We start from the raw sequence: 26212 nt of genomic DNA on the forward strand, positions 1-26212 counted from the left end.
CTATAGTAGTTGATAACTTTTGAAAGGCAATGGTCGACTTAGCAGACCCCATGCTTCCTCTCAACAAGAACAATTTTTACAAGGCGAACCCGGCCCCTGCGAGAAATATGCTTGTACACGCCGGAAGAACCGGCCAGTTGGCTTCATTCATGAAAATAAATATATGACATATCTCCTCCGTTTGTAACAAAACTTAAATTTGCCATCAATAACCAATTTGTGAAACAAGTTATCCGCATATCATACACCAAATTATAGATATGTAATAGTCTTGAAATCAACGCATTTCAATGAAATGGATAAGCTATTATATTCTCCTTTATAATGAAATAAGTTACAGCAATGAATATCTAAGGCATTAAATTAGTTGTCAATCCATTTTTTTTCAGTTCTTGGTAGAAAATATTTGAATAAACCTAATTTCATATAATAAAATACAAAAGAACAAGTGGGGATATGATATCATCAATATGCTCATTGAATATTCATGAAGACATGCCTGGAACTGTTTCACCGGAATAATGCAAATCTTTAAAATGCCAAAACATTGTTAATCCTTGTCCGATTTTGATTAATTTTTTAGTGTTTTGTTTGTCTGATATTTCTTTATCTTTTTATAGCATATTATTTTCAACTTTTTTTCACTTTGTTCTGATTTAAAAAATTCTCATTTTGGTTCATGAAAATGGGCTAAACATAAGGCTTATAGTGTAAAAAATACCATCCCAAAAGTTTCAAAGTATTATATCTACAGGATCAATTTTAAAACCTTGGAGATGTAAACCAAAGTTTTAAAATAATTGGGAGTTGGTTTCAATGACTATGTGTATAGAGCGAATTTGTGCAACACAACACATTAACTCTAGAACACAGCATGACCTACATACAGTGTGTACAAGGTATACACTGAATGTACAGTGCAGCTAATAACATTGTGTGCATAGGAAATACACACAGCAGAAGGCAGTCAACATAGCCAACGGACTTTTTGAATTGGAGAAAACTGGTCATAAGCTGGAACCCATCTACTAGACGGTTCTCAAAATCAAGCTAATAAATTGCTACTTGTATCTAAATTAGAGTTTTTCATCCTATATTGTGGTCAGTTTCAGGGTTTTTGAGGACAAATACAGGCCCTCATACACATGTTTCGTCTCAATTTGAGAATTTTTTTTAATCAGCTGCTCACAAAGTTAAACGATTCCTTTAAGGCTAATAAAGTATCCCTTAACCTGCAAACGATGAATTTTATGTTTTTTAGTAACAAAATACCTAACTTGCCAGATAATCTCATTTTCGATAACACTGTTCTTGAAAACGTTTCTGAGACCAGAATTATCAACAAACTCAAATATTTTCTTCCATCTCACACTTTCCTTACACTAAATCACACATCAATATTACCTTACATTAATTATGATATTTTGGCATGGGGTTGTGCAATCAAAACGCAATTGCTGCTGTTGGAGTAGAAGGCCCTTGAGATCATATTATTTTTCAAACTCAATTCAGGTCGCACACAGATAACCTATTTTTCAAATATTCTTAAAGTGAATGGTTTTCTTTTTTCCAACTTGCCCAATTTGTGTGTAAACTCAGTACAATTTTTTTTTTCAAATATGTTCTGTAAGAACTCCTCTAGGCATGATTACCCAACGTGACAACGCAACTGTTATCACCTACCCCAACCCGTATTGCCCCCAAAACACTCTTTTGTCTTTTTTGGACCAGTGTATTGGAAATCCCTGCCCAACGGCTTCGAAGAATCTCCAAATATTAATGTTTTCAAAATTTGTCAATACTTTTGGCCATGGGTAGCAGCCCCCCCCCAAAAAAAAAAAAAAATCAAGCTAACACATAATCAAAACTAAAAGTAGTTAGATTTAACATTAAAGGGGAATGAGACTTTTTGAACAAGTAGGCTTGTGTCGAAACAGAAAAATCAAAGAATAAATCAAAGAATAAAACAAAGAAAGTTTGAGAAAAATCTGACGAATAATGAGAAAGTTATGAGCATTTCAATATTGCAATCACTAATGCTATGGAGATCCACTCATTGGCAATGCGATAAGGATGTTTGATGTCACATGTGAACAACTTTCCCTTTGATGGACTATAAAATAAACTCAAAATGCCTCTTTTTGCTTTTTCTTATTGCGATACAAACACTTTATCCATGGTGTAATCTTTAAAAATCTGTATTACATGCCCTCCTCTAAAAGAACACATGATCTACTTTAGATGTGATAAAAGAGGCAATTTGAGTGAAATGTATACTAAAGTAATGGGGAGAGTTGTTCACAAGTGACATCACTCATCTTTGTCACATTGCCAATTTGAGGATCTCCATAGCATTAGTGATCACAATATTCAAATGCTCATAACTTTTGTTATGTCCAATTTTTCTCAAACTTTTGTTGATCTGTTTCGTTGATTTTTCTGTTTTCACACAAGCTTTCTTGTTTCAAAGGTTTCATTCTCCTTCAAACTATCCATAAATTCGTCAAATATTACATGTTTTAAATAATGATACTACAATGCCTAATGACCAGTGCAACTGCCAAGTTCCTCTTTTCACTTTCAGCTTTACTTGCATCACCCTTCTCTCCCTCTGCCTCATTTTTCTCCTTATTACAATGTTATAATTACCTTTTTATACTTTTTTTATTTATTATTATCATTGTTGTTGTTATAATTGTAATTATTATTTAAATTATTTTCTTTTATTTTGTAGTTGCAAACCCGCTTTACTATGATATTTTGTACATTCTTGTTTTAAGCTCAGTCTCCCGTTCGTCTCCATTATTGTATAATTTTGTTGATCATGTATTGAAACTGGTTAAGTGACTTGCCTTTTATACAAGCTTTTCTTTTCATGGCAAGTCCTTCCGTTCAGTTCCACATTCTTTTTATAGCCATAATAATCGCACTTCACTTTTGTTTCTGTTTGATTTGTCTTCAATATTTGTTATGAAATATCATTGGATTGTCTGTGTTATTTTGAATATGTATTGCTTCTTCGATTGTACTTTGTTCACTTTGTTAATCGGAAACAAATAAAATCTTAATCTAAATCTATATCTTGGATCGTGTGAAATTGAGAAAGATTCAATAACATAATTATTGTGTTTCATTATTATTATTATTAATATTCCTTTCTCATTAAATTCTCCATGAAAAGTAAATACTTCAGTGTGCGGTGGTGTAGTTTTGTTTACCCTTGGGGAAAACTGTGAAGTTCTTGACAAATATTTTTCATTTCTTTGTTTGGCTCCTATTTGCGTAAAATTGACTTATCAGGCAAAATCGTTGCGCGCAATCCAAATGCAGTTATAACTTATATAGATAGAAAACTCTACCTTACTATAAGGGCATATAAACGGGAACGAGAAATATGGTGTTCATATTTCCAAGTGATTATCATCCAATAGATAATGTGGGGAAAAAACGAAGGGAAATAAAATTTTATTCTTACAAAGACACCCATCTCACGCTGTGTAATGTCGAACAATAAAGATTTCAGGCCGACGAGAACAATAATCATTCATTTTATTGTCAATGGCAATAATAATCCATGGTTTTAAAAGGTGTTATTCTTAAGAGTGTCCAACGCACTTACTCGGTTGCTTCGTATGGTGTTCTTTAATTACCAATCAATCAAATTGCTTTATTGGTCACCTATAATAATTGTAGCTTTTTTATTTTCGCAATTACCAATAACGAATCACCTTATAATGAAATTGAAAGGCTTGGATGATAGAACACTACAATATGTACAGAAAGTCTTTCAGATATAAATAAACTTACAAATGTGTTGTTGAAGTATACTTTATTACGTGTTATATTCAAGTCGTCTAACTCAACTGGTATTCTACTTTTCAAATTGAAGATTGCAAAAGTTATAATCATCGACTGATATCCAACTCCGCAATGATCTTATTTTCTTTATAGGACAATAACAATTGGGGCTTTATTCGACTTAAGCAAAGATTGGACACCACGTGTATTTTAATATCGTCAGTCTTCATAATTATGGAATAAGAGCTTCACCTCTTCAGTGGTTCAAAAGATATTTGTATGACGGAATGCACTATGTTTCTTTTGTAAACTATTTTTCTGACATTATAGATTCATGTGACGTAACCGAATGGTCAATTTTGGGGCCACATCTTTCCTACTGTTTACATCGACGACCTCACATGTTGGACCTCTGAATGCTCTGAATAGAATTAGCCACACGCAATTATATTATGTTAACATTCTCTTATGTAATTATTCAATTCTTAATGTTTGCCTATTGTTCATAGTTTTTGTCTCGCGTGCATAGCAGAGCGAGTCCGTAATGTGCCGCTTTTCCGACGGCGGCGTCGTCAACATCAAATCTTAACCTAAAGTTAAGTTGTGTTTTTTTAATGACACCATAACTTAGGAAGTATATAGACCTAGTTCCTGAAACTTCGACATAAGTGCAATCGAGTATTACTAAAGATCCTGCCTAATTTTCAGGTCACATGACAAAGGTCAAAGGTCATTTAGGGTTAATGAACTTAGACCATAATGGGATAATCAGCATCAAAATCTTAGCCTAAGGTTAAGTTTTTGAAATGTCATTGCAACTTAGAAAGGATATGGACCTAGTTCATGAAACTTACACATAAGAGTAATGAAGTATCACTAAACATCCCTACCGAGTTTCAGGTCACATGACTAAGGTCAAACGTCATTAAGGGTCAATGAACTTTGGGCATGTGCGGTATTTACTGAATTTCCATCATAACTTTTAATCTTTATGAAGCTAGTTCATAAAACTTTGACATAAGAGTAATCAAGTATCTCTGAACATCCTGTGTAAATTTCAAGTCACATGACTAAGGTCAAAGTCATTTAGGGACAATATCATTCGTATATATAAATTTCGAATTTCTCTTGTGCGTTTGAATTTCAAATATATGGACATTTAATTTTTCTTTCATTTTTTCCCCTTTTACAGGGTTCTTTATTTTCAAAAAAGCATAGTAACATTGCATAAACATTTACAATTTTCCGACAAACAATAAATAAACATGGTATAGACATAATTCATGATAATAATACATAGACATGTAGTCAAATTGACTTATTGTACAATCACGTTGTCACAGCCAAAGTAAATTTGGCAAGAAAAAAAGAGGTCTGATACATATAACAAAGAAATAAACACTGGTAATAATTGTGTTAATGTGACAGATTGCCAGCTTGTTCGAAAAAGTTTCTGAAATGAAACCATTTCTTTCTGAACTTATTTGCTCTGAAATTTGTTTCATAATTTTTTTTTCTTCATTTTCCACTCATATTATGGTATATTTAACTCCTTAGCGTGCACTATGTGTATAATATGGAACATGAAATATCTTAATATTCTCCTCAATGTCATGTGAAATAAAGATTTATTCCTCCCTTAATTGTGAAAATTACCATTCTTTAAACATTTTGTGGTTTAGTCAAATTGGACATTATTGTCAAATCTGTAAAAATTGAAATATTGTACAATTAAAAAATAGTGAGTGATGGACATCATTGACTCTCTCATTTGTATATCATTGAGTTGTGCATATAACTGTTTTGTGAAATATAAGCGAAACTTTAAAATGGCATAACTTTCTTATTTTTCATCCGATTTTGATGAAGTTTTCAGTAATATGCTTGTTGGATTTCTCTCTGTTGAGTCAAGTCAACCCCAGAAAGGGGTGGACTTGACCTGTAAACATCTCAATATTTAGTATACGTACTAATTTAATGTATATATGTGTAATACTTAGTAATATTTCAAATATGTAATCACTAAACACGGACATTTCAAAGGGATTATAGTGCAATCCATGATTATTATATACATTATATACAAATTATGCACAGACATGTGTGCATCGGGAGGTTGTACTTTGTTTCATAGAAAAGTGGAATATTTCTAGAAGGAATCAACAACATAGGTGAAATATGCAAACAGAATTTGCTTTTCACTCTTCTATTATTCGCCTATAGGTTTAGATTTCCTTCCTCTTAATACAAATTTATTTTTTAACAGTTTCAAGGGCAGATTGTGTGTTTTTTACCTTGTTTTTTTCCATATATACTATATTTTTAATGGTTTCGTGTCGATTCGAGGGCGCTGATTACACTCGTGTAACCCTGAGTATATTCCATAAATTGGCAAAATACAATATGGTCGCCAAAATATGCCAACTGCCAATGGAAATCACGAACTGCCCGCACATTGGATATGAAATACGTGTTATTGTTTTGCAGGAGTTAAATACTCTGACAAAATGATTTTTTTTTACAAAATGTTTACTTTCTTGATATTCAAAATGGCCGCACATTGGATATGAAATACGTGTTATTGTTTTGCAGGAGTTAAATACTCTTTGACAAAATGATTTTTTTTACAAAATGTTTACTTTCTTGATATTCAAAATGGCCGCCTTGTATACTCTAGGCCTATTGGGTACAATATAAATGGGGAAACTAATTCTCACCAAACTAATTTTCACCAAAGTGTGCAAAATATAAATGGGGAAACTAATTTTCACCATAGTGTGTAAAAAATGCAATTACTTGTGATTTATGAGTAAATAAATGTATGAAAACACGATTTCTAACAAAATGTATTATTTTGAATGTCATGTATGTGATAAATGATTGATATTAAAAATGGCCACTTAACGCCTTAACAGTATTATGTACAATGTGAATGAGTGGAAATCACAAAAGAGAGCACTAAAATGCATTTTATTAAGATATACAAGTGAAATGATGACTAAAAATAATTGTACACAAAATATGATATTTAATATGCCATGTATATGATAAATGCCGTATTTTGATACTCAAAGTGGCCTCCACAGGCACTAATAGTATCGTGTACAATTAAAGAGGGCAAAAGAAAATACACAAGAGTGAGCTCTAACATGCATTTATTTGTGATAGGTAAGTGGAATACTGTCTAAAAACATACATTTCAGTGAAATATATCATTCATGTTCCATTTTAAATATGGCAGCCATTTTGGATTTCAAAGTACAGCATTAATCACCTTTATGACCGATATGTGATGTTTTTAGTTACAAATCATATTTAAGACAATATTTACTCATACATCACAGTTACATTATTTTTATGGTTCTCTTGTGAAAATTAGTTACCCTATACGCATTTACATAATTTAGTAAGGGCTTGTAGTGGCCATTTTGAATTTTTAAAATTCCGCATTTATCTCCTACGTGGCAGAAGTGACGTATTTCATAAAATCATGTTTCCAAATAAAATTTTTCTCATGCATACAACAGAATTATATGGATTTCATAGACAAGCAAATTCACATTCTTACAAATCTCTCTGTCTCCATTTGAATTTTAGATAATACTGTTAGGGCCTATAGGGGCAATTTTGAATTTCACAATACAGCATTTATCTCACGCATGACAAAAGGAATGATTGCGTTTCGCTATAAAGCTTGTTTACAGAAAATATTTTACTCCTGAATCACAATTACATGCATTTTATGGTTCTTACTCTTCTCTTTAGTTTCTCCATTGGGATGGTACATAATACAGCTTAGGCCTATGGTGACCATTTTTAACTTCAAAATACCGACATGACAAATGAAATTGTATGTCTCGTTAGAAATCTGTTGCCAGACATTGTTACGTTAATATATTACCATTATTGGCATTTTATAGTCAAGTAAATTCAAATGTTGTCATAATTATTTGTCTCCTTTTATATTGTGTACAAAATATAAGGGGCCTTTGGCGGCCATTAAAAAAATTAATTTCCTGTATCTGAAAAAAATGCGTATATAAATGATCGAAAAGGGACCTGTTGGAAACTGTGGTTGGCCATAAAGCGATACATATACCATAATCAAATAAGGAGAACGCGAAGCGCGAGCTGAACTTTTTTTTGACATTCCAACCTAAAAATGGAAATTCTAAGCATATTTTTTAATAATGGGCAAAATAGGCATATAACTAAACAATGCCAGCGTGAGCGGAAAAAAAAGGAGATTTAGACCTGAAAACGGGTCACTCTATACATGATTTGTAAATCATAAAATGAATGGGTAATTGGGTACCCTAAATCAATAATGTGAGCGCAAATCGCGAGCAGAAAATGTTAGTCTGAATCTGGATAATTTAAGCATGTTTAAAATAAAGAACAAGCTGTGTATCTCAAAAAACATGCATGCTTGGGTTTGAAATTTATACCTAGTATCTGGGCATTCTAAATATATCTTTTATCATGAAAATCAATATTGTGATCGCGAAGCGCGAGCTGGTAATATTTTATATTCCTATCTCAAAAAGGGTCAATTTATTAAAGCACTAATACAAAAATTGTAAAGTAAATATTATGGATAGCTCTTGATAAAGAATGTGAGCGCGAAGCGCAAGCTGATATCTTTTTAATTAATTTTATTTTGACCTAGGACCTGGACATTCTATGGTCATTTTGTCATCATATAAAAGTGATGACTTTCTTCTATTTCTCTTAATAAGCGCGAGATATTCCATTCTGAAAAAAGGACAATTTAATTATTAGGAATACATGAAAATGTTATTTTTGTATTCATTAATCTAATAAGCCTAATGACAGCCAGTTTCGTAGCTACGGGGGGCCGGGGGCACTTGCCCCCCCCCCCCCCCCCCGGCCCCTCCCCAGAAAAAAATTGGCAGAGAAAGAAAAAGGGAGAAAGAAGAAAAGAAAAAAGGAAAAGAAAAAGAAAGAAAGAAGAAAAAAAAGAAGAGGAAGAAGACGAGTGAATGAAATAATGTGAGGGGAAGACTTGCAAAAAAAAAATATTTCATGTTACTATTTAAAATTTTTGCTTGCACTTTGCGCCAGAATTGCCTGTTCGATGAGATTCATATCTTGCTCAATAGGCTGATATGGAGCAAGTTCTGAAGTCAATATACAAAACATATTTTAGCTTGGATATCGAGCTTTCATTATTGTTTTCATTTACAAATTTAATGCTCTTATGCTCTGTAAAATGTCCGTTCTATTGTCTACATATCAGCATTTTAAGCTCGCGCTGCGTTGTCACATTGTTTGATTTGCAAAGTTCATATTGTCTTCGTGTATTCCTTAATGTTCCATTAAACAATTGTATTCAGAATGCGCGATAGCCTGCATGTTGTTTATTCAAAATGTACTTAAATTATCAAGTTTCACATCAGAATATTAATAATTGTCTGCTCACGCTTCACGATCGCATTATTAATGATACCCAATTAGCTATATTATATTAATGATTTACAAAAATATGAATAGAATGTCCTGCTTTTAGGTCTAAAATATCACATTTTCTTCCTCTCGCGCTTCGCGCTCGCATCAATTGTTTAGTTACATACCTATGCGATTTATTAATACAAAAAGTGCTTAGAATGACCATTTTTAAGTCGGAATGTAAAAAAATTTGCTCGCGCTTCGCGCTCGCATTATTAAAATACATACCGTCTTCGTGGGTAACTGTAATCAGTCCTTAACAGGTCCCTTTTAGATAATGCTAGAACAGTTAATACAAATTTCTGCTCGTGCTTGGCGTTCGCAGTTACCATCTAGTAAAATATGAATCTTGTTCATGATCACACATAACATTGCCCAGAATATTACATTTTCGGGACAAAGTACTTGAAAGAAAAAAAAATCGCTCGCGCTCGCACTTTTTTTTATAAGGCTAATGAGAGTATTTCATGTTTATGTTGTTTTATTAGGAATAAAACTAACAAGTGACTGATAGGGGAAAATATAGGTGAAGATAATTTCGGGCCCCGTCCCCTATTGGCGAAAGTCGGATCCGCCCTTGTGACACATACACACACATCGGAAAAAATGGCCGGTGCCCCCCCCCCACCATGAAAAAGCAAGGACCCCCCAGTGCCCCCCCCCCCCAGGAAAAAAATCCTAGCTACGCCACTGATGACAGCCCGACATTTGTTGATTAATTCCTGAAACTGGATATTTTAAGTACTTTTGTAATTATGAATAGGACGCATGGGTTAATATATTTTTAACAAATTTATGAGAGCGAAAGTTGCGATGTTATGAAAAGGGGATTTTAAAGGACAAGTCCACCCCAACAAAAACTTGATTTGAATAAAAAGAGAAAAATTCAACAAGGACAACACTGAAAATTTCATCGAAATCGGATGTAAAATAAGAAAGTTATGGCATTTTAAAGTTTCGCTTATTTTCAACAAAATAGTTATATGAACGAGCCAGTTACATCCAAATGAGAGAGTTGATGACATCACTCACTATTTCTTTTCTATTTTATTATATGAAATATTGTTATTTTCTCGTCATTGTCATGTGAAATGAAGTTTCATTCCTCCCTGAACACGTGGAATTCCATTATTTTAACATAATGTGCTTCAGGCAAGGAGGTCCTAATCGTCAAATTCGTAAAAATTGAAATATTGTATAATTCAAACAATAAAAAACAAAAGAAATAGTGAGTGAGTGAGTGACATCATCGACTCTCTCATTTGGATGTAACTGGCTCGTTCATATAACTATTTTGTTGAAAATAAGCGAAACTTTGGAATGTCATAACTTTCTTATTTTACATCCGATTTTGATGAAATTTTCAGCATTGTGCTTGTCTGAATTTTCTCTATTGATTCAAATCAACATTTTTCTGAGGTGGACTTGACCTTTAAGTAGTTTGTTATCATGTTATAGAATTGCTTATTGTTATAAAGGAAATTATTGAGGCGCTGGCTAACAGCTTTTGACAATCAAACCTGAAAAGGGAAATTTTGAGAACTTTATGTACTACACGGATAGGTACAAGAAAAATCAGATAACGCGAGCGCGTAGCGCGAGCAGAAAATGTTGATACTGAGACCAACAATAAAACGGACATTAATCAATTTATAAATCAAACAAATGAATGAAAGCTCGATGTCGGAGCTGAAATGTGATTTTTATATTGACTTCAAAACTTGATATTTTAAGCTCCATATGAGGAAGAATATCATGTAGCCCTATCTCATCAAACGTGCAATGCGAACGCGAAGCGCTAGTAAAAACTATATATATATATATATACTGTATATGTGTGTATGTATGTATATAGTGACATGAAAGGTTTTTAAATTCATTTTCCAAGTCGTCCCCTCACCTTATATTATTTACTCTTCTTCATCCTCTTATTTTCTCCTCTCTTTTTCCTTCTTTTTGCTGCTAAGAAATTCGATAAGCCAAAAATGGTTTCAACACAAGATGTTGATCATTTTCCATACATTTCTCCTTCGTGACACACCAATCGGAATTCCAGGGGATGCTGCCTATGGAAAATAATACAAGCAGCACCCCCTGGGAATATCTTGGGGGTGCTTCAACACCCCCGCTTCCTAGGTCCATGAGTTCCGACAGTGATTAGAATGTTCCGGCTCAAGGTCAAAACATCAACAACGACAAAATTCAGCTCGCGCTTCGAGCTCGCACCATAAACATTAAGTAAGCTAATATCCATAACCTCTCCAAATATTTTCTTCATTTTGGACAGTGCTTGAAAGTTTCCTTTTCGGGTCAGTGTCAGCTCTCGTTTAACAAGCTCTCGCATTATGTTCATTAAGATACACAGCTTGTTCAATTACAGATGCAGTATCCGGGTTTGTTCTTTATATAAAAACGTGTAAAAATGTTTTGTTTTCACGTCAAAGTATCACAAATTTCTCAGCTTGCGCTTCGCGCTAGCATGATGTTTATTGAGAAACAAAATTTTTCGACTGCAGATGCTGAGTCAGAATTTTTTCGTTACATAGAAACGTGTTTACATACTTAAAAGTTACGAGTTGAAATATCAAAAATTTTCAGCTCGCCTCTCGCGCTCGCGTCATACACATCACCTGGAGGAAATTTAAGCTTTTCTGTACTATCCCGGAGGGGGGGGGGCACTTGCATTGACTACAGTGGATACCATGCGCGACCAAAAAGAAACACGTAAAAATTATGTTTCTTCATGAAAGGGCACGTTACGTACTAACATAAGGGTGTCAAAAACACTAAAATAATGAGAAAAAAGGTATCTATACACAACAAAAAAGTAAGTCCCCCCTGAATCAAATTGCTGTAACTTTTGAACGGAATCAGTGTGAGATATGATATTTCGTTGGTGATTTTTTAAACTCATTAAGCAACTCTTAATTGGGGGAAAATGAGATTGATCGGTTGAGTCATGCATGAGTAATTAAAGATTGAATTAAAAAAAAATATCAAAGAAGAATCACAAACTGTATACTCATTTTAAGAAATAGCGTTTTGAGATTTGAACCCCCTTGTAATTTTATAGGACCATCTTTCGATCATAGTAAAATGTAGCATGTACTTGTATGTTTATCCCCTACCCTTGATTATAACTTTTACTGTATGTCTTGATGTCCTTCATGCCTGAACAATATTTATTTTGTAATGCTTCTTTTATTCTGCCACAACCACCCCCCCCCCCCCCTTTGTATAATTATGTACATGTATTATGATTGTTTCCAATTATGGATCACTTGTAAATATTTTGATTGATTTGTGATTGATTTTATACCAATAAATACATAAAAATAAAAAAAAAGATTGAATTAAAAATTACTATTTTTGAAATTCACAAGAGTCGTTTTTTAGATTGTGCAAGTACTAAGTTGGGCAAAAGTTGTTTTTAGGTGAATTTCATGGTGTTGATGCTGTCTTACTATCCATCATTTAGCCACTCCACACACAATCTTGATATCGTATGTTCATGGTTGAGTGAGCACAATATTGCAGGGGCCGCCGAAGCGGGGGGGGGGGGGGCGGGGGTGCTGGGGTCCCACTTTTTTCCAAAAGCATGTACAAAAATGTAAATTTGACCGTAGGTTTGTGATTTTGTGCATGGTCAGCCCCCCCCCCCACTTTTGGCTCAGCCCCTCCCCACATTTTGATAACCGTTCCACGGTCCTGTATTGTGACGTTCATCATAGGGTTTTGGGTAGTATATCCTCTACAACTTGTTAGGTCATTTAAAATTTTAAAATGTTGGTGGCTCCCCCGATTATAGGCCCCTCCCCCATTTTAAAATTCTGGATCCACTACTGATTTGTCCATAAATAAAACTGATCAAGAGAAATTGTTTCGAAAGAATACATTTATGCAATATAAAGAGTATTCATTATAAGTTTTCGAATGTGCTCGCTCAACCATGAAAATGTTAAATGTCCGGAAAGTGTGTTGTGATAGAAATGATGGATGATAAAAACAACAGCAATTAAAGTCACATTTGAAACCGAATTTGCCCCCAATTTTCACCTCATTACCCTTTAAAATGCGTCTGTGACATTGAAAATACCCATTTTCCCACTTTGATACGTGCTCACTCATCCATAAATACACAATTCGATTTAATTTTTGCACAGAATTCTGCCCATAGGCTGATAAACATTACTGCCAAATGACATTGCGAAAGACAGCCTTAAAAAAGGTCCACCATATTGAATAAGGGGTTACTTACTCTTAAACATATGCACCCATAATGTACACAAGTCTATGAGAGACGAAGTCAACATTTAACAAATATGAAATGGGTTTTTTTTTCATGGGCAGTTTTTGTTACTTTAACCAACAGTTATTTCATGAAACTTCGCACATGGCTTCAGAGTAACACTATCCAAAAGGCGCACACACCAAAATAACAATGCGATACGGCACAGAGTGAGGCCAAGGACTTGAACTTTCTTCTCATTTGCATAATTTTTTGATATTGTGTGTTCACTGATGCATTAAACATCGGGATTTTCACAAAAATCAAATCAAATGAACCATGCAAGCAGGTTTGTGACAGATATCAATAGTTACAAATGGCATTTTTTTCCAATAACGTAAAAAAGAGCTAATCACATTCCATATGTTCGTTCAAGCGTGAATGTTTAATTAAACGCCTTTGAATCATTGAAACAATTTAATTGGTCATGAACATAACGAAAAAATTGATAAAATATCAGTTTCAGTTACGAAAATGTAACAATACTTGCCTATGATATTTGAAAATCGTATTTTTTGTTTTCAATAAATGAACCGTGAAACGATGAATATAGTTAAACATACTCTTTCCAAAAATAACTGTAACTATATTTTATAATTTTTATTGATAAAAATGTGTAAAAATCCAATTATAGCAAATTTGGACTCGTGTTTATTCGACCGTGAAATTTAGCCAAAAAAGTTGTATCGTCTTTTAGAAAGTACATTTTGCAAGCCTTCTGACTATTTTTCATAATGAGAATGTGGAATCAGTTTCAATAAAATGGAATCAAAGTCATGATATTAGGCTTGTGACTTTTGAAAAGTGACATTTTTTGCCTTTTGACGGTGCTCACTGAAGCATGACGTAAAATACGTCCATAACATTTACTCAGAGGGTAGCTAATAAAATTACCCACACGCTCAAACTAAGAGTCAAATTTGCGAGGGTATACAAGACAAAAATGTTTTATTAAAAGATGTACTTTTTGCCACAACAGTCAACTCTACGTCTTTAGAGTCCGATTTGCGAGAGGTTTGGGAGGTGGTGCCGTACTTAACCCAATTATGTATATAGGTGAAGGTAAAATCGACGACCGAAGTCCATGACATATAACAATTAAAATATCGCTGTACTTGTTTTAGGCGCATACATTTGTAATTCCGAAGGTTCGTAATTCCGAAGGTTCGTCAATCCGAAAACGAAATAAGGTTCGTAATTCCGAAGGTTCGTCAATCCGAAAACGAAATAAGGTTCGTAATTCCGAAGGTTCGTTAATCCGAAAACGAAATAAGGTTCGTATTTCCGAAGGTTCGTTAATCCGAAAACAAAATGAGGTTCGTAATTCCGAAGGTTCGTCAATCCGAAAACGAAATAAGGTTCGTTAATCCGAAAACGAAATAAGGTTCGTTAATCCGAAAGCGAAATAAGGTTCGTAATTCCGAAGGTTCGTTAATCCGAAAACGAAATAAGGTTCGTTAATCCGAAAATCAAATAAAGTTCGTATTTCCGAAAATGAAAAATTATTCATTTTGGTAACAAAAACGGTGTTGTCATTACAAGATTACACGATATTATGCAATGACGATCGATGGTACATGCATGTGTTGTGGCCAAAAGCATGTATTTCATTAAGAATAGGCGCCCTGATCAAGCATAGGCTAATTTCGATTTATCTGAGCAACTGCTGCCTATAAGCAAATGGTTAAAGATGCAGGGGATCAAGTGTGTTGGTCGCGTGCGAGTAACCTCTAGATAATAGGATTTGTATTGGAGGGGATGTCATTTTTAATAACAGCTTCTGCTGGTAATAAAAATAATACTATAATAATGATCCTTGTGAGATGTTGAAAGCGCGAATCGCAAGCTCAAACTAGTAGACATTCCATGTAACAAGACAGTTTTCAACAGTTTTTCAACAGTTTTCAGAACTGAAGTGGCTTCCCTGGGTAAATAATATCTATATCAATATTATCATTCTAGGCCTACATGAAATTTCCAAAAGTTTGAGCACGTGATTCACTCGCAACATCTCACAAGGATGCCCTTTTAACAGTAATTGACCAAAAAGGCGAATTTTACATCTTCAGATTTGATTTCTTTCCCCCCCAAACCGCTTGCTCGCTACGCTCGCAGAAATGAAACGTAAATATATAATTTATCAATCAGTGATCACTTAATTTTTTTTGCTCAATTCAATTACTACAAAACACACAACCTCTTTACACAGATGATAATCTCATGGTGAAAATATACGTTTGCACCAAATTGCCCCTATTGGCCCCTTTTTTGGCTTTGCCCCGCCCGCGCGTTTCCGTTTTACACCCTGGCGAAGGCATTTTCCGGAAAAGTAGCCAAAAAGCGACTAGTGAAGAGTCTACACACATCGCTGGTTGCATGCAGCGTGCGACACAGGCGAGTCCACCACACCGCATGCAATTTGCACAGTTACTGATCAGAGCACAGAGTTCCTCGGCACTTCATGTACAGAGAGAGCGGCAGTCAGGAGTGAAATCCGAACATGCTTTTGCAGTCGCGTTGTTTATGATAGTTTTTTTTTCTAAAAATAAATTATTAACTAAATGAATAGAATGGCAGACAAAATCAAAATAAACAGATACTTATAATGGAAAGACAAATTGAAGTTTGATGGATTGATACACTTATAGCTGCCGAAAGATAGATATAGAAGACTGATAAATAGATAGAGACAAGATAGACAGACAGATAGATAGATAGATAGATAGATAGAAATAGAGAGGGAGAGAGAGAGAGGTGGATAGATAGAAAGAGAGAGAAAGAGGGGGAGATGGATGGATAGATAGATAAACAGAGAGAGGGGGAGAGACAGAGAGGTCGATATATAGAGGGAGATCGAGAGAGAAAGAGAGAGAGAGAGAAGGATAGAGAGAGAGAGAGATGTTGTAGATAGAAATATGGACGGACAAAGAGAAAGAGAGAAAAAAGACAGACAGATGCTAGAGAAGGAGAGAGATAGAGAATTTGAGAGACAGATAGATAGATGTTAGATAGATAGAAAGACAAAGAATGAGAGAGACAGAGAAGATAGACAAATCAACAGATAGATACATAGATAGATAGATAGAGAGAGAGAGATATTAAATAGATAATTAAAGAATGAGAGAGAGACAGAGAAGATTATTAACAAATTAACAGATAGATACTCTAGTTAAAATAGAGAAAGACAGACAGATGGGTAGATAGATGGATGGATAGAGAGATAGATAGAGAATTTGAGAGATAGATAGATGTCAGATAGATCAAGAATGAGAGAGAAGAGCGACAAATTAACAGATAGATACTGTAGTTACATAGGTAGGTAGAGAGAGAGAAATAGAGAAAGACAGACAGATGGATGGATAGATAGAGATAGAGAATAGATGTTAGATAAAGAATGAGAGAGACAGAGAAGATTATTAGATAGATAGATACTGCAGTTACATAGATAGATAGAGATAGAATTTGAGAGATAGATATATAGACAGATAGAGAGAAAGACAGACATCAGCAAATTGGCAAGGCAAATGATCAAGGCAAACATTCGTATTGAACCTGGAAAGTATAAGCTCAGTTGCATTTGCAAGTACGGTATGTTCTGCGGATAACTTCGGTGCGGACTTTGGATCGCGCGCCCAGCTGATAATGTAAACAAACGAAGACGTAGACTCTTCACTAGTCGCTTTTTGGCTACTTTTCCGGAAAATGCCTTCGCCAGGGTGTAAAACGGAAACGCGCGCCCCGCCCCCCCCCCCCCAGGGAAAATATATTCCGCCGCCACTGGTTGAAACACGCATCTTCTTCATGGCTAACTGCAAAAAGTTCTTTAAATGTCCCCTTTAGATCAGGTCAGAGCTTATATATTCAAAATTTCTGTTTGCGATCTTGCTCGCAGTTATTATCTGAAGTTAGTTACATAGGCATTTCGTTTTGAAGATCACAAACATATTGCCCATCATATTAAAAAAATATATAGCTCACGCTCGCATTATTTAAAAAGGGTTTATCATGCTATTACATATTTACTTTATTTTATAAGTATAAAGCTAATTATTGACTGTTAGGACTACCCTTTCAAAGAAACAAACAAAAATCAACTTTAAGCTGCCGATCGAGGAAAATGTGGCTGAAAAAAATATTGCCCCCCCCATTTGACGAAAGTTGGATCCGCCGGGAGGGAGGCAGGGGGCACTTGCACCCCCAAAATGAAATAAAAAACAGGGAAATGAATATTTTCCAAAATGGGAAAGTTCCTTTTTCAAAAATAAATATGCCGTTTTTCGTGTTTTTTTCGAAATAAAATACTCTTTTTAAAGTATACAAGTTAAGTTTTCAGGCTGGAATATTGCAAATTTTCAGCTTGCGCTTCGCACTCTCATTCGATTGGTGAAATATGCATCCTAAAGAAGTCACTAAATGCTTTCTTTAACAGGTTCCTTTTCTGGTCAGTATGTTTAAGCTGCGTTTTGCGCTCGTGTTAATTTTTTAGTTAGATGCACATCTTTTTAATGACAGCAGAAATCTGCTCGGATTTTTAAAAACTTATTTTCATTTTTTATTGAAATACCCTAAAGTTTTAGCTTATGATTCACGCTCGCAACACCTCGCAATTATGCCATTTTAAGAATAATTGACGCCAAAAACGTTTTAAAACTTCACCTTTGAATTTGTTTTACCAAGCCGCTCGCTCATTACACTCTCTCCCGAAAAATAAAGCCTAAATATACGTTTTGCCATTATAAGAAATCACTTCAAAAAAGTTTTCCTCTACTTAATCACTATCAAACACACAATGACTTCAAGCAGATGATAATCTTAAGGGGAAAATATCACCAAAGTGTCCATTTTGACGTATGAGTTTCATTTTTTGGCTTTACCCCCCAAACGAAAATTCGTTCGGCCGCCCTTGCCTTCCCATCCTCATAACAATTGAACGGCAACAGTGTCCCCCGCCCCATCCCCCTTGCCTCTGCTTTCCCGGTTTTCATTTTTCGGATTAACGAACCTTCGGAAAAACGAACCTTATTTCGTTTTCGGATTAACGAACCTTCGGAACAACGAACCTTATTTCGTTTTCGGATTAACGAACCTTCGGAACAACGAACCTTATTTCGTTTTCGGATTAACGAACCTTCGGAACAACGAACCTTATTTCGTTTTCGGATTATCGAACCTTCGGAACAACGAACCTTATTTCGTTTTCGGATTAACGAACCTTATTTCGTTTTCGGATTATCGAACCTTCGGAATAACGAACCGTCGGAATAACGCCACAAATGTTCGGATTAACGAACCCTTTTTCGTTTTCGGATTAACGAACATCGAGGTATAGGCAATTTACGTGTTTCGGAATTACGAACCTTCGGAATAAAGAACCTTCGGAATTACGAAGCTTCGGAATTACGAAGTGTAACCGTTTTAGGTGTTCAAATACTTGCCAAGACTATCGTTTTGCTTCATATTCTTGTTAAGGATATGGTTTCACACGCCAAAACTTGTTAAGGGGTAATGCATTTTAAAAATATGGAAAATACGTGTTTAGGGTGCTTTTCGAGACCCCATGGTCGCGCATGGTATCCACTCGTCAATGGAAGTACCCCCCCCCCCCGGTACTACCATTTTATCTGTCATTTTTACTAAGAGGAAGATCCAAAATAACGCTTGTGCTAGCTAAGTTAGTTTTGTGATTGATATCTTTGGCAATTTTATAAATATTGGGATTGTGTAATAACTGGAGGAATTATTGTTTTGGGGGATTGTCTGTCGGATTCCTTTACACGCATAAAGTCGGTGAGTAGAGATTTTATTTATTGTCATTCCATCAAACAACCAACCTCCGCTCCATCACAAAAACCTGCGCCGTGCTTGTTTAATTGTCATTAATGTACAGTACGTATTTTTCTTTCATAATTTTCTTTTTGCTCATTTGTAAAGGACTGTGATACAGACATTGCGAAGAACGATGAAATACCAATACTGTATTGTATATGTCGTGCTGTGAGGTGTGATACTGGCTTTTGAATTATTTGCGAAAATATGCTAGATAACGTTTCAAACATCAAATATGACAAAGAAATGTATGGGGCCATGCACAAGCATAATAGGTCGGTATTAAGCCCAGACAATATTTGGCCCATGAAATGCTGTGGAGAATCTGATGCTAAATACGCACCTGCAGATCATCACAACTTTAACTGCAATGTGAGTAACTACATGGGAGAAAAATCAAATTTCGGACTGAAAAAAAAAATTGTGATGCAAGGACTAACATGGCTAACAAGGTCCTTATCTTAGTTGGAAATTGGTTGGTTCAGTTTCTCGAGTTGGGGACAATTAAGTCTTTTGCTGTTCTTCTTGTTCATATCGTGAGAGACCTTGAATCGACTACCGGACGAATTGGGATGTTCGTTGGCATGTACCACGCCATTCCTATGATGTCAGGTAAGTTTTGAAAGCGATGAAAAGGCTCAGTCAACCTCGGTGGTACCAAGTAGATTTTTGCAAGCATAAAATTGCCGAAAATTATTGAAAGGTCAAGTCCAACCTAGACAAATTTTGATTTTAATCAATAGAGAACAATTAAAAAAAAGCAAATTAACGCTGACAATTTTTATCAAAATCGGATGTAAAATAAGAAAGTTAAAGTTTCACTTATTTTTCATAAAACAGTTAAATGCACAACTCAGTGAAATTCAAATGAAAGGGTCGATGGTGTTCCTCATTATTATTTTTTGTTGTTGATTGTTTTCTGTTCATGATTACAAGAATTGCTTAGAATGTCCAGTTTTTAGGTCAGCAGGGGCGTAGATAGCGGGGGGGATGGTGTGTACAATCATCCCCCCCCCCCCCGGTTTCTGTGGGGGAAGAAGCAAAACTATACAGTAATAAAGTAATGAATGCTAGTTAAAATCAATCAATAATAATAGCAGTAATAATCATAACGTACAGCAATGACAAACATGATCAAAATTGGACTTTTATTCAGAGTCAATCATCTTATATGCATTTACAACTTGCAAGTTTTAAGTAATAACAACTGTCTTGCGTCGTCATATACATTTAAGGATCGTTATTCAGAGTTTCACCAAGTACATTTCCTTATAATAATTATGTACTTGCAAAGGAGATAAGTTCAAAATATTTCATTACAGATTTAAGAAAGTGTCGCTTAATCACTCCCTTTCAGAGCAATTGCTTTCATAACACATTAACACTGTTCAAACGAATTAATAAGAAATTACCTATACACATACACTGACCTTTTTCCTGCTGGCCATGTCCTCAACCCCTACTTTGCAAAGGAAAGGTGAAAATTTTCAGTCTCTAAGGAGCGAATTAGTAAATGAATGATTTTGGAATGAAAGTGCAAATTTTGGATGGCCTCAGTGATATCCGATGTTTTATTCACTCAATATTTTTGGCGCAATGTATTTTGGAATTACTTATACCAGTGATTTCTATACGTGCGCAGTCTTCTAGGTTTGGAGGTTATAAACTGTTACATTTCCTTACCTATTTTTTTATCATAATCATCATAACAAGGTACATAATAAGAAATGAATCGAAATTATAACAAGTTACTATCTATACAGTTTACTTCCGACAACCCGGTGAGGTTTATTTCATTTCCATACTTAATTTAATCAAGCCTTTGTAATCATGGTAATTTTAAACAGAGTGTGCTTATCATTTTAGTGTCCGCATATCTGCACGTGGATAAGAAATATAATGTTGAGCTTTTTTTATTTTACCCCTATTACTATAATTGTAATTGATATTTTTTTAGTTATTTGGCTGTTTATTTGTTTATTCCTTTAGTTGTTGATTCATTCGTTTGATCATTAACAATATCGCTACTTTTAAAAGAGTATACTACTATACTAGTAAAATAAGGAATACTAGTTATTCTAGATCATGTTTAGCAGGACTGTCATGACCAAGATGATAACTAGACATGCGACAAATGACATTTCTCTTATGATCATCTTTACTCATTGTCATTAATCAAACAAAAGATTACTGCCATGAAAAATGTGCAAGGAAGTTTGTTTATTACTGGATGCCCTGTGTATGACCCATCTAGGGATCATCCCCCCAGGTCTAAGGACCTGTCTACGCCACTGTAGGTCAGAATGTCAAATATTTTCAGCTCGCGCTTCGCGCTCGCATTATTTAATTATTGAAATATGGATCGTCTTCATGGATCCCGTAAACAGTCATTAGGCCCTTTAACAGGTCCCTTTTCAATTAATCCGCCAGATAGTACATTAAAAAATTCTGATCGCGTTCGTAGTAATTATTTGTTACATACGCATGTTGTTTAGGATCACAAACATTGCTCAAAATGTTCAATTTTCAGGACAAATTACATGAAATTTGTGTGTGGGGGAGGTGCCCTTGCATGTGTGGGTGTGGTTGTGTATATAAAAGAACCATGGAAAACTCCATTGCGCCACTCCCCACCTTTGAGGAGAGATTTCATTCCATGTCAGCACCTCCAATGAAAATCGTTCCTAGGTGGGGCCCTGGCTATTTTAGCCCGCGTCATTCATAAACTCCAAATTTTAAGACTTAGCCTGGGCCTAGTCTGGACCAGCGATCAAGTTACTGAAAGTGGTATAACACAGTCCTCGTAAAATACTGAGTGAGACCTATCTGAAATAAGTTTTCGCATCATTGATTTGCTTTCAATATCTTCATATTATTTTGCCTTACCTCAGGTGTCATTGTCAAAGTGCTTCTTCATCACTACTCCCCTCGTTCCGTGGCTATGATAGGTGGATTTCTCGGATCTTTAGGACTCGTGGCATGTTCTCAAGTCAGCAAAGATACAATTTTTGCAATATGTCTTATTTTCTCAGGTGAGAAATGCAATCCTATATTTTTTTATGTTAGAATCAAAGCACTAGCACTATCAGTGCTAAATCACCATACACATACACACAACCTCGCACACACACACCATGTATATAAATATATATGTAAACTAACGCGTTCCACTGATTTCATTTACAAGTTTATATTTGTAGGGGATTTCCGCATTGCTTGCGACGCAGGACGCTTTTAAGAACAATGTATTGTCAATGTATTGTCAAATGCACTTTATGTCTGACAAAATCAAACCAAGAAGTCTTTGTCGTTCTGGACTCTGGGCCAACGACATATAACACTTTTTCGTTAGCACCGAAGCTTAGAAAAAAAATCTCTTGTTCCGGTTCACATAATTTCGACAAAGGCCCACAAGCTCTTCATTGTGATTTGATTTGCATTTTTAATACATTTTCTTTGTTATTGAATTTGTTCTGCGTCGTGGTTCAAAACTTCCTCATGCCGTTTTAATGAAAAAAGTCGATATTGCCATTTGGCGTGCTAACGCATTTTAAGCGAGTTTTCGATTTGCACGTCGACTAGTGGACTGCAATGAAAGTGCGTTATAATAGTCTTATTTGTGTTTACGGTATACAGAACCGCTGGAGTAAATCACCACGTGGCTTCAATCAATATGGCAAGGACTTTATTGCTCGCTTACTACATTTCGAACGAGCGTTATCTGAGCGAAATCAACGGTCGTCATCATATATTTGACTTGTCAGGAATGGCTTGCACATGCTCAGTGTCTTCCAATCATGTGCTCGACTGACTTTGTATACCATCAGCACAAAACAGACTATTATGACGTACTTTCGTCGCAGTCCACTAGTCGACGTGCAAATCGAAAACTCCCTATTGACCTTTCTTCCCTTTTCTTCTTATTTCATTCAGGGCTTGGATTATCGATGACTCTCATCCCCACCATGTTGGAATTGGTGTATGCCTTCAAGGATGAATATATGTTACCTTATTCAATCGCATCAATGGGTGCCGGGATGGGAATGATGATTCTTCCTCTGCTGACGCAGAAACTGTTGGATGCCTACGACTGGCGAGGTGCTCTGCTCATCCTTGGAGCAGTTAACCTTCACCTAGTCGTATGCGGGACATGGCTTCGTAAAACATCATCTGAACAAGAATGTGATCCTCAAGAATCCTTGCTGAATCATGGCGAGTCGTACAATCTGGCATCTCCCTCGGAAAGTCTAAGGGTTCTGGAAAATGTTGACACGGTTAAACAAAATGCCTCACATCGCGATTCAGCTGCAGTCCGATGTTTCCATGGTTCCTTGACACTGCTAAGAGCTGCTTGTAAAAGAGTGGGTCTACATGTCTTCAGTGAACATCCTTTAATCATATACGCATTTCTTGCAGCATGTCTTCATGGGGTCTCCTATATCGGCTGGACTGTGTTCGTCATTTCCAATGCAGAAGCGAAAGGTCTTCCGGAAGCCGTAGCTGTATTGCTTTCTATAGCAGCTGGTATAGGAAACATTGCAGGGCGGTTGATGCCAGGACTCTTTAACTTCCTAAACAAAGATCTGTTTCCTTCAAGGACATTGTTTCTTCTATTCGGTACCATTGGTGCCTTGCCACTTTGTTTGAATCAGATAGCAACTCGTTTCTCGACGTTATGCGTCTTTGCTGCGATCAGTGGCTTGGCTTTGGGAGCAAAGACAGTTGTCAAGAATACCAATGTGATAGACGCGGTTCCCCAATCTCTATCCTCCACAGTTTTACCGTTCGTCTTAATCTTTACGGGACTTGGTGAAGTAATAGGAGGATGGGTGGCAGGTAGGTCTCTGCAAGCAGATCAACTCATTTAAAGAAGACACAAACTATCACTCCCGTGTCTCTTTATTTATTTTTAGGGAGTGTTTTTCCAGATCTTATCAACATTTTCAGCCGATCAGAAATGGATTTTACGGGATAATAGAATTGTAAATTTCGTCTTGCGTGGTCTTGTCCAAATCAAATATTCAAATTGCATTGTTTGAAAGTATTTATTCTTAAACTTGTGGAAATTGAAACTGGTCTTTAAAAAAATCAAAGTGCAAGTGAAAATAATAAGAAGTAAGTTGTGCTTTAATTATGTTTTTTAACAGTGAATCATCTCCTCACATTCTACGTTCTTTATTTCTATTTACAGGACGCATATTAGACCTAACGGGTTCCATGGACACAGCTTTTCTTTTCCTTGGATGCGTTGATATTTTCTCCGTCATAGTCCTTTTCCTGAGCCTACTTCATGAAAAACTTGTTCATCTTCGATCATCTAATATGACATGAGTAGAGCTAAAAACTTAACATAAATGCATTTCAAGTGGTTCGTTGACTGGCATTCACACTAGATATGGAACGGCGTTCATGCGAATGTTTGGAATGTTTCGTTCCCACTGTTTTGCGATTTGTTACGATAGGCCTTTCGTAGCTGATCGCGACAGATATTGAGCCGTCCTTTTTTTGTTCTACAATAAAAAAAGATTGCCACGACTGACCTCAAGATCTGATGAGATCTGGGGCCCGTCTTACAAAGAGTTGCGATTGATCCGATCAATCGCAACTATGGACGGCCAGCAACGTCAACATCTATGTATGCTTGTTCAAAATATTTTCTAGCTATGATGTATATTCATGCATTCATTGTTTTCTTGAAAATTCACTGTGCTTCTCTTGTTTACAAAGGACATTTTGCAAATTTCCTGTAGCAAAAATTCTGACACTGATGGATTTCCATAGAGTTATACGGTTGATTGGATCAATCGTAACTCTTTGTAAGACGGGGCCCTGGGCCTGGTCACTATGATTACCTCACACTTCAGACCACCACAGTTTCAATCGTAGCGCGAATCATCACAGTGGAAAGGCATACCGTAATTCCAATTACACCGGCGGCGGACCGGCGGCAAAACGGAATCTTCGCTCCACGTCGCACGACGGATTCAAGACCATAGCAAATGTATTGTTCAATACCCTTCATGACAAAGAACGAACAAAAATTATTTGCCACAAATTGGTAAATAAAATTCATAAAAAGCAAAACGACCTTCATTTTGTTGTCAATGTTGTCGTTGTCAATTTTACATTGGCGGCGAGACTTATTCTCAATTGAAACATGTACGTACACTACTTTTCAAGAAGTGTTTACGGAGTTAGAATGGTTACCATTTTTAATCAACTTGTTAAATATTTCAGATGTGTCTCCATGTATAAATGTATTCACAATTTTCTGCGGATTAATTTGGCAATTTCTTTCTACTCGGTGAATTTCACCAAATCAACTCCAGGGAATTAGCAAGGGGCGACCTAGTTCTCCCTAATGTCGTACAGAATACCGTAAAAAATGCATTATGATATGACAGCCCTTCTTATAACAACCTACCAACTGAAGTAATATCTTAAATTGGCATTGCATCGTCCCGGGGTCCACTTGCATCGACGAGTGGATACTATGCGTGACCAAAAAGCACGTAAAAAGGATGTCTGTTTCAAGATAGGGCACGTTATGTACGTAACGTAATAAGGGTGTCAAAAAGCTACGTCTCTACGGTCAAATTTGCGAGGGTATAAAAAAGACTAAAAATGCTTGCCCCAATCACAGTCAACTCTACACGTTTAGAGTCCGATTTGCGGGAGGTGGGGCCGTACAAAAATTGATGTAGAGAAAGGTAAAGGTACCCAGTGATGTAGGTTAAGGTAAAACCGACGACCGAAGTCCGTCTGTCCGTGACAAAACAATTAAAGGGGAATGAAACCTTTGGCATAAGTAGACTTGCGTTGAAACAGAAA

The 26212-nt window shown here is 35.7% G+C and overlaps 1 protein-coding gene across 1 annotated transcript; it reads left to right on the forward strand.

Annotated features, from left to right (window-relative positions):
• Positions 1–19455: 19455 nt before the first annotated feature.
• On the forward strand, positions 19456–25010 carry LOC121412684 (monocarboxylate transporter 13-like). Its single transcript, XM_041605462.1, has 4 exons — positions 19456–19993; positions 22273–22413; positions 23315–24217; positions 24573–25010. The coding sequence occupies exons 1-4, from the start codon at positions 19822–19824 to the stop codon at positions 24710–24712; spliced, it is 1356 nt and encodes a 451-aa protein (XP_041461396.1). The 5' UTR covers positions 19456–19821; the 3' UTR covers positions 24713–25010.
• The last annotated feature ends 1202 nt before the right edge of the window (positions 25011–26212 follow it).

Source organism: Lytechinus variegatus, chromosome 4, assembly GCF_018143015.1.
Source record: "Lytechinus variegatus isolate NC3 chromosome 4, Lvar_3.0, whole genome shotgun sequence".
Classification (NCBI taxonomy): Eukaryota; Metazoa; Echinodermata; class Echinoidea; order Temnopleuroida; family Toxopneustidae; genus Lytechinus; species Lytechinus variegatus.